Here is a 10,222-nt window from a genome sequence, read left to right on the forward strand (position 1 = left end):
CGCTCACACTGCAGCAGGTGCTCTGCACAATCTGTAAAATGTGCTGTAATGTGGTTAATGCATAATTGTTAATTTCTGACCACTAGCTAGACTAGGTAGAGAGCTGTAATTATTATTCAGCATTAAAGTGAAGAGTCCATGTTAGCATTTTTAACTAGCTACTATTGGCTTGAGGGTCCACAGAAAGTCTTTGTGGTCTTCACACAGTTGTAGGTCTTTCTCTGAGGAAAACCTTTGGAAGCAAAACACAGCCAAACTAACGTTGCATAAAACGTTGCCATGAATACAGTTTCTTAACTTTGAAGCTGAGCAAAAAAATAAGGTTACAAACTTGCCTAGCTAATTATGTGCAGCCTTGTTAAGCTAAATATACTAAGTGATATATGCACCTTTTTCGGCTTGCTGTTTTTCGATTTCATATCTTGACATTTACAAGATAATAATAATAATTATTAATAAATATAAGAAAAAAGTGAGTCTCAAAGAAAGGGTTTTAAAGATGCTGAAGTTCCACTGCTGAAAGCCAGAAGAGCGTAACCCCAATCATCTTTGGTGACAAATTGAGATTTAGGAACCACGTATTAGTAGGGCCCTGCCAGAGTATCTAAAGCAGCGATCAGAGTCATCCTAAATCACAAATACGGACAGGTCATTTCTCTTGAAAGGAGTTAAAAGTATGACAGCAGTGTTTTGTATGAACCGCAGTTTCACCTGCTGATAACAGAATCAAGTGCATCGCAATAGTCGGAAGAGATCAAAGGATGGCGGACCTTTTCTAAGTCTGCAGAGGAAAGAATGACCTGAACTTAGTTGGCTGTAAATCCAACATTATTAGACTAGATGTTCACAGCCGAAAAATCTTTATTACAGTCTGGTAGAAATGATGAAAACAGAATTTGTACCAGAGATTTTAATGACTTAGATATGAAGTAATTTCTGAAAGTGGCAGCACAGCTATAAACTTCAAAACCTATAAAAAGATCATTGTGTCTTTTCGTGTTGGTCAAAGGTGTAACTAGGGCACAGGTCAGGTAGCAGCCTGTGCGTTGACCCCGTCAGTCCTTGATAGACTGGTACAGGCTGAGTTAATGACTGAGGTAAACATGATAAATGTCATTCACCCCACCAGCTTCTGTATTTCACTTTCCTATGCAGCTGATGAGTTTAACTAGCCTTATCACCGCCACGTGGAGGGAACCTAGATCCACCGGCATGGGAAGTCCACGGTCACAGTTTTGTTTTTTTTTTCTTCTTCCAAATGTAGAGGCTGAACAAGGAGGGTCAAGGCTGAGCTTGGTGTGAGCAGGTGACATCCTGATAAATAGGGCCTGAGCTTGTCGAGTTGTGTGTAGGCACTACATGACACTGTTCAGGTTAGCTGGAACTTGCTGGCTTTTATTTTTTATTTTGAGAATTCTGCAGATACTTCTTCCTTCAAGATGTTTCCCCTGGATGAGATTACAAACAACACTTGCTCTGTTTACTGGGATCAGCATCCTCATACTATCCTTTACAACATTTTGAGTGGGAGGGAGAATGGATACCTGAACACCAAACTGAGTCATAATACTACAGTACACAACTGCCACTGTGTACAGAGGAGGACTGTTTGCCTTAAGGACCCAAAACGCACCTGCCAAGTTGCCTCCAGTGTGCTGGTCAAAACCATCTGCTTTGTAAGAAGTTTGCCATCCTTCCGTCAGCTTCCATTAGGAGATCAGTCATCATTGTTAAGACACTGCTGGGTTCCTTTATTTGTTCTGGGTCTTGCCCAAGAAAAGATAGTCTTTGAAGTGACTGATGTACCAAATTCAAGTATCCTTAGACAGATTCTGCTCGGACCAGGACTCACTGAAAAGGACACTGATGGACCAACCCTTGCTGGAGTCCACAAACTGAGAACTTGCTTGCACTATCTGTGGAACCTGGATCTCAGTACGAAGGAATACGCTTACCTGAAGGGTGCTTTGTTGTTTAACCCAGGTAAGACACGTTTATGAGTTGTGTTTTACAGCCATGCTACTTAGCTTTCTTGGATATGTAAAATTTCTCTGTTATCCGTTACAGCTGTTCAAGGACTGAGTGCCTTATTGTTCATTGAAGGCCTCCAACAGGAAGCTCAGAGAGCCCTCCTAGAAGTCATCTACCTCCTGTACCCAAAGGACATTGTTCGCTTCAGCCACATCCTTCTAGCAGCCTCGGCAATTCAGACCATTAGCCACAGCCTAGTCACAGAGCTCTTTTTCAAGCCAGTTATCGGCAACACAAATATGTTACATTTATTAACAGAGATGTTGTTTGTGCATTGAGATCCTAGTGTGAAAGCCTTACACTGTATGTGAGAGTTGTAATATGGAATTTTATACAGTGAACCCAGTTTGAAAAGAGCATGAAATAAATCCACCTTCTTCGACTTTATGAAGTGATGGTTTTAAAAACTGTGTGACTTCTGTGAAAACATAAAAAAAATCAACACCACTTGTGAGAAAATGATTGTATTATTCAAAGCGTCCTGATGAAAGAGAGGTGAAATGAAAAAAACGCATACTTTGACTCCCTCATGTGGCCATATGTGGCAAAAAACAAGCAAACTATTACCTTGTTATGTTTCACTTCATTTACTTTATTTTATACAGTATGACATAAGGTCAAAGATGGCCTGCACACATGAGGTGAAGGTGAAAAGACCCAAGCCTAATACCTTGGAATATGGGAAACCTTTTGAGAGAATGTAATGGGCAAATTAAAATAAAATACTTTACAGACAAGTCAAACAGTTCAGTGAAGTAGGACGTATGTTAGGATAATTACAGTTAACTGTTTATATGACACAAACACATCCATAACTTCCTAAACAGGTGGGTTACCTTTTCTGCTTCTTGGTAGAAACCAGAGAAACCAGTTTCACACCATTTCATTATAACCACACGGCTATTGCAGCCAAATTCTTGACACACAATTCCTGGGAGACTAGAGAGTGATCTGGGCAGTTAAACCACACATTTACAGTAAGTGTATTAGCTACCAATGTGTATTAACTGAAGGCACTACAACAGGAACCTTGATCTACAGTAACCATAACCATAATCTAATGCTGATAAGAAAACAGAGAGCTCAATAAATCCACTGAGTCAGCTGGATGAATTCCCATCAGCAGCTACGGGCAAACACAGCATGCACGTTTGAGTGAGAAAACAGACCTTCACTTCACGACTCGGCTTGGGACAATGTCACTAATAAATTATACTTAAATTACATGATGCAACCTAAAGTCTAGCTGCAGTTTAGCAGCAAATCATCTTTCAGTTTGAGACTTGAGTCCAAACATGGATTCTGGACACAATCAGTAGCCAGAATGCATCAAACGCAAGGTTAGCTTAAAACCTAAGAGATATCTTCGTGTTTTCACGTTAAAAGGCTGATAACAGTATGATAGTCTGCTTTGGAAGAAATCTAATCAAATCACACTCTGCATACACTGTATGAACACAAAAGTCACAAAGCAAAAAAAAAAACAAAACAAACTGTATTCAGACATAAAAAAAGGTCAAGATCCACTTACTAGCTTTTTCTATAGCTTTCAACTTGTTTTCCACAGAGAAAAATATTCTCATATCTGTATGATAAAAATGAAGCTACTGACAGCCGGCTAGTTTAGCTTACCTACCCGCACCTTTAAAGCTCACTTATTAATGTTGTATCTCATGTCATTATACACAAACAGAACGGTAAAAACAACAAATTATGAGATAGTCTAGCTGTCAAACCATAATGTCTTGTTTTTACACTATAGTTTTTGTACAAAATAAACAAAGAAAACATGTTCACTGGTGGGCTTTAAAGGTGCTGTTCGGCTGACTTTGTTATCTTTGTACTAAATCAGGCTAGCTGTGTCCGGTCTATATGCTGTGCTAAGCTATCTAGCTGTATAGTCTTCGCAAGAAAGCAAATAAGGATATTTTCCAAATATTAGTACCAGGCGCAAATCAGAAAATATAATTACAGGATTCTGAACCATGCTACATAACTACTACTACTGCAACTGCCAGTTTAAGACATAAATATGGAATAGTCTATGTCAATTGACAAATACTATAAAAACACAATTTCTGATCATTAATCGAGATCACTCATTTACTTACTGCATGTGATATACAACCACTGAATTAAAAGCGTTACAGTTTAGAATCAAATCTATGGTGATGAAATGTGCCGAAAAAACAAACCAAAAAAACAAAGCAGAGGAACCTAGCCAGGACAGGTTTCATGAACATTACTCAGTGCTCCTTCAAGGAGGAGCGGACGGTTAATCGTGATACAACATCTCAAGAGCTGCTGGTGATATCTGCCTGCAGGGAAAGCTCTCAGTAAGGAATTCCTTCAGATATACACATAATATTTATCAACCATAAACATCTACAGACAGAGTCCTGAGTTCATTGAAGTCCTTCAGACAATGTGAATTTTCACATATTCATGTCTTGGCTTGGAAAAATCCAAGCCACCGCCTCTACAAAGAGCTTGGCTCAGCCACAGCCTCCTGTGTAAGTAGTGTCGTCTTTCAATGTCCCATATGTGACCTTGAGGATGCAGTTTAACAAATAATTCAAGCACAGACCGCCAGCGTGGCGCAGGAATCATGTTCTCACGGAGGTATGAATCAGTGGGACACCTGAAGAATTAGTTTCTGTGTGAGAAGGTGAATAGGCTGTTGGAGAACTAGAAGTATGACCTGTAAGAACAAAAAGAGAAAAAAGAAATGGTTATTCCTCTGCATTCATCTGCAGGGGAGACTGAGCATCAATTCCGTTCATCACCATGCCTATTCACAGTGCACTGCAACTACAAATCATTTCACACACTGTTAAAAAAAAAAACAGAAAAGCTTCCTAAAAATGTCTCTTAGACTCAGAGAAAATAAAGTACGTAAAAGTATCCTGTAAAGATCTGTGGCGTGTGTCCAAGCATTTCAGCTCGTGCACCCACTTCAGATGGGGTGCGCAATAACGCTTTTAGCTTAACAGCAGGATACAGTGATTTCATCTTAAAAAAGTCTGTAGATTCAAATCAGTTTGGGAGCTTTCTGTGACTTGGATTAAGAAGGACAAGATGTATGGAGCCATTCTATGTTGCTTTTGGTTGTTTTTTTGTGTTTTGCTTTTGGGAGAATATTTTCACACTGTTTCCCTGTGAAGATTCAGAAATGTTTTGTGAGCTAAGAAGCTTCAACCCAACTTTCCAGTAGTAATAACTGAATTTTCATTACTGGGTGAATTGTTCCTGTAAAACAATATGGGTGCATCCCATTGTGAATATTTGTATGAGTAAGCTTCACAGAAAAACATAAGAGATTTACATTAACAACACAAAAATGTTCATGTGGGAAGGGCAGGACTGTTTTCTCATATTCTCATCTTTCTATTTACATTCCATACACAGGCCTCTTAGTTTTGGCTCACTTCACAGATAAAAATGATTTACATCTTTATCTGTCACTGGTGCAGCTCTGTGAATAAGCTCAGGGTATATTTTTAACTGGACCTCTACATTCATTAGTTAGGTAGTTTGTCTCTTCTCACATAAAGGTCTGCATTCAAGAAGCCACAAATAATTTCTCAAGCATCTTCGTACATTTAAATTGTGCAGACTCAATGAGGCTAAAGGGTGAAAAAGGAGGCTTGACTGCATAACTCATGCTTGCTGTGGAGTAATTTCATTTAATTAAATGTCATTTTTATGCAGCATACATCAAAGATCCACTAAAATGTGTTGTATCCATGAAATTTGATTGAAAAGCTGGTTATAATGAAACAAGCTGTAAAATACTATCAGCATTCAAACATCTGCACTCTGCTACTATTGCCACAAAGAACACAGGAAGAGGCTACATCGTGTATTTATTCTGGGCAATAAAAGTGTTATAGAAAGCTGCATGGGGGAGATTACATTCGACATTTAAAAACTTAAATGAGGACTAATTTACAGGCAACTAATTTTGGAATCTGTATATTATAAATGAACTACTTTTAGGAAAATGAAACAAATACATAATGGATTCAGTGTCTCTCCACCAGAATCTTAATTCTACTGTGAAAAAGGCTTTCAAACAGCTTTTCGGCCACTGGAAACGTAATAAAAAACGGATTCTTGGGTCAACAACAGATGTGCTCTGATGCTTGACAGGCAATTAAAACTCAAGCATGTGTTTTTGTACAATGATATGGTTTTGACATGGAAGAAAAACTGCAAACACATCAATCAAGTATGACAAAGTCATGTGCTCTCAAGTTCCCCCATCACTACAGAGAGAGATTTGTGTCTAATAAACCTGACAGCTCTGGATGGTTTCATTTGAATTATGTGCAGAAGGCATTTTTTGGGTGTTTTTTTTTTTGGCATGACATAAATAGTTTATACCAGCTTTTGGAACATAGAGTTTTCAGCTGTAATTATCAAATCAGGATGTGTTTGGAGGCTCTGACTTTAGGCCTTGATATTTCACATGTAGCCTATGGGCCCCACACCCGCGCAGAGAGGCATGCTATCTGTTCTCGATAAAAGTGAATGTTGAAAGCTGGTAAAGAAACGATCAGGAAGTCAAACCAGTGTTATCAGGCTACGTGTGATGAAAAAACAAAACAAACCCAGTCACTGTTGACACACATGCGTGATGGATTTCCCCTGTTACAAAAGCCAAGTTATGGAAAACAAAACATACGCATGATTCAAAGTCACTGTCAAACTACTGGGGACAAAATGAGTGAATGACACACTATTCAAGCTCAAATTGCATATCAAGTTTTTTTTTTTTTAAAAAAAGGGTATATTTTACAGTATACTGTGTATGTAATGATTAAGAATAGCCTTTTAAGTAAATTTCATATTCAATTGCCTGCGTTCAAACATTATGGAGTCCTGCTTAATAGAAGCATATCTGCACTCACCATTTTCATAACGGAGTGGCTGAAACGTTCGACTGATGTCTGAGTGATAACGCTGAACATTATCCAGCATAGATCTACCATTTTTGCAGTATGGCTCTGTGCAAATATTCATCGATAACAGTTACATCACTGTATCTAAAAGAATGTGAACTTCTGATATACAAAATGGTCAATTTGTTGTTATATTTAGTAGATAAAAAATGCAAGTACTCATATACATTGGACGAATACTGATGTGAAAATTGAGCACTTGGGTTCTCATGCCCACCCCTAGTAATAACGTAATAAAAGCAGATTTCTTACCGCCATTGGTCCTCCACATCTCTCTGGCATACTTGTCAGAGGGGGTCAGTTCAGATATTTGGATGTTTGGATTTGATTTGTAGTCATCTTGAGAAAACAGAGAAGAAAATGAGAGCAATGATTACTTGATGACAGAAAAGCAGCTTCCAGCAGCATTTTGGAGGACTTAAGAAATGAAAGTCTACAACGTACTGTTGTTGCTGAAGGAAAAGGAATCGCTCTCCCTCATCGTCTCATTCCCGCTGTCTGACAGCGTCCTCTCCCTCCTGGAGGTGGGCGGCCTCCTCTTCGTGCTCTTCCGGGTGCTGATGCGGATGATGCCACGAACCAGCCGACACTCTGCCTCCTGCTCGTCCATTTTGTGCTCCTCTGCCAGTGAGTTGATGAGCTGGTTGATGGCCTTGCTCTTCCTCAGAAACACAGAGTCTGAAGTGCACCTAGCCAATTCCTCAATCTGATATTCAGAGTAGAGCTCCAGCAGCTTCTTAGTAATCAGAGAGTCCACGTTCTCCTCGCCATCCTCCCAGTCATCAAACCTCATGGACTCATGCAAAGATGGATGGCTGGGCTGTGTTGAGCAGGCCACAGGACGCACATGTGATGAGGAATTGGTTTCATCATCTAAATATTCTCTTGGACTGTCAATTTTGACTCCAGCAATGCGAACGTCGCCTAACCAGTCTGCAGTGTCCTCTTCTTTGTTGTCTCCTGGGTTCACACCTCGGAGGCTCACTTTTTCTGGTTCGTCTGGGGATCTCTCATTTGGCACCAGGCATGGAGCGAGGACGGAACGCTGGCAGACCCTATACAGGCCGCAGGTGAGCACATTGCACATAAAAGTCCCACAGCTCCTTGGGGAGGCACAGGGATTGCAGGTTTGTGTTGCAGAGGGAGGGTCTGCTGAACCAGGAATGAAGCCAATGGTCTCAGACTCCTTTCCATTAGCATCTTTCAGTTGAGCTTTGTGGACCGTCTTTGGCTCTGGGGTCGGGAGCCTGTCTTCCACTGGGTCCACGCAGCGCTCCTCATAGGATGACCTCTGGCTGCTGCTCCAACTGGGTCCATCTCTGTAGCTGCCAGGCCCAGAGCTGTGTCTCAGACTGCCAGTGTTGCCGGCAGGCATGACTAACTCCCTCCAAGATCTGGACAAACATGAGACAACATGGGGTTGATTGAGGTGTAACTGAGAGCTTGAAAAGGCTTCACTAAACAACATGCTTGTTATCAATCCAATCTGTAAGGCAAAACCTAAAATCACTTGAAGCCACCTAAGGGTATCTCTCTTCTAAACAAATGTGAAACTACTATCCCCAGGTGGCAGGTAAAGTAACCCAACCGGTTCTCTAAAGGATGTGAAAGCACACATATAAAATATTCAAATATTAAATTCACTGTATGATCTCGTGGTTCGAAGTTAATGATGTTAATTGTAACATTTACAAAAATTACAAAATGACCAAAAAAAAAACAAAAAAAAAAACCCCAAAACATTCAGCACAAAAGAGGTTGAATCAAGTAGACCAATTTCATCTTAAAATTCCTGGAACTGGATGCCCTCTTGCTGATCACACCTTCCGAAAAAACGACTTCTTTCTTTCTTCCTCATCTGTTTAACATTTCGAATTTCACGTCTGTGTCCAAAACAACGGAGTGTAAAATGCCATCATTGAAACTGTCAACTTCAGTCTGTAAGCTAGAACTGTTTTGGGTTATTCTGATGACTGCCACTATTAAAGCTAATAAAGCTGAGTAAAAACACATTTTTCTTAAACGAAGCAAGCACTCCTGTAGGTTACATGAACGCCGAATTGAACAGCAAATGTTAATGAAAATGAAATTATCTTCGCTTAAGTTTTACCGACTATAGATATTCATTAAAAATATAATAAGCTTTAAATCGCCAGATTCTCAGATAAAGTCTGGCGTTCCGTGCTATGACGGCATGTTGGGACATACGTCATTCCTTGTTAGCTAATAAACAAACAAGTAACCCAGAAACATTATTTTGCCTTTGCTTGTTTTTTCGCATTTAAGCACTACCATCAATCGCAGATAACTATTTGCCACGCATTAAGGTACGTCCTTTTTCCTGTATTAAAATGATTTTCACTTTTATGGCGATTTGTCATCGCGACTCTTTCCTCCATTTGAGGACACGGCAACTTTTCACTGAACATTACTCACAGTGTAGGTCTACACGGTACGTCCACCAAATTACTCCCGAATTAATGCTGTCTTCTCCACCTTAAATACACCATTTCTGTATTTAATCCATTTTGAACGCTTCTTATGGCATGCCCGCGACAAAAATGTCTGTTTCAGTAAAGATTTCGACCAAATCCGTGTACCTGAACGTCAAGGTGGAGGAAACGCTCCAGGTAGCTATAGCAAGAGGTTGGACTTCCGGTTCTAACATAAAAATAAGACTCAATTAAAGCGCCATATGATTTTTTCTTTTCTTTCTTTTCTTTTCTTATGTGTTTTATTTTTGCCTATTTGCAGTTGTAACGTAAGACTATTTAAATTTTAAATCGTATACCAATAGCCAAGGCCAATCCCTCATCCCAGCCATTCAGTTTTTTTTTTCATTTTTGTTTGTCGAATTTTCAAGTGGCAAAAGGAGACAGATAAGTCTTGGAAACTTGATTAAGCACTTCTTTAGCTCCTGATAAATACATGCTCTTACACATACACACATATACCCACAGTGTCAGCTAACAAAAATGCAAAAAACAGTTGACAGTTAAACAGTTAATGATAATAAAAGTAACAATAATAATTACAATTAAAATGTGGGAGAATCAGGTCTAAATCTATCCATAGGCCCTACAAAGGTCAAGCTCTTGAAGCAAAGTGACTACATGCATAAACAACTCCATCCCCAAAACAAACCTATTAATTGTTATTATTATTATTATTATTTTAATTTGTCAAACATTAGTTAGCAGCATGGGATTCTATGTAAGCTGAAAACT

The 10,222-nt window shown here is 39.4% G+C and overlaps 2 protein-coding genes across 3 annotated transcripts; one reads left to right on the forward strand and one right to left on the reverse strand.

The window, feature by feature from the left end:
- The first annotated feature begins 1,137 nt into the window (after positions 1-1,137).
- nr0b2b (nuclear receptor subfamily 0, group B, member 2b) lies at positions 1,138-2,735 on the forward strand. Its single transcript, XM_046417459.1, has 2 exons — positions 1,138-1,983; positions 2,068-2,735. Exons 1-2 carry the CDS (start codon positions 1,440-1,442, stop codon positions 2,307-2,309), a joined length of 786 nt encoding a protein of 261 aa, XP_046273415.1. The 5' UTR covers positions 1,138-1,439; the 3' UTR covers positions 2,310-2,735.
- On the reverse strand, positions 2,603-9,678 carry kdf1b (keratinocyte differentiation factor 1b). Of its 2 annotated transcripts, none has more exons than XM_046417457.1 (4): positions 9,596-9,678; positions 7,440-8,389; positions 7,248-7,334; positions 2,603-4,732 (listed from the first exon to the last, which is right to left on the reverse strand). In XM_046417457.1, exons 1-4 carry the CDS (start codon positions 9,661-9,663, stop codon positions 4,638-4,640), a joined length of 1,200 nt encoding a protein of 399 aa, XP_046273413.1. In that variant the 5' UTR covers positions 9,664-9,678; the 3' UTR covers positions 2,603-4,637. The 2 variants fall into 2 exon arrangements, with proteins under 2 accessions (XP_046273413.1, XP_046273414.1); XM_046417458.1 differs by having other exon boundaries at positions 9,432-9,641.
- Between the last annotated feature and the right edge of the window lie 544 nt (positions 9,679-10,222).

Source organism: Scatophagus argus, chromosome 17 (genome assembly GCF_020382885.2).
Source record: "Scatophagus argus isolate fScaArg1 chromosome 17, fScaArg1.pri, whole genome shotgun sequence".
Taxonomy (NCBI): Eukaryota; Metazoa; Chordata; class Actinopteri; family Scatophagidae; genus Scatophagus; species Scatophagus argus.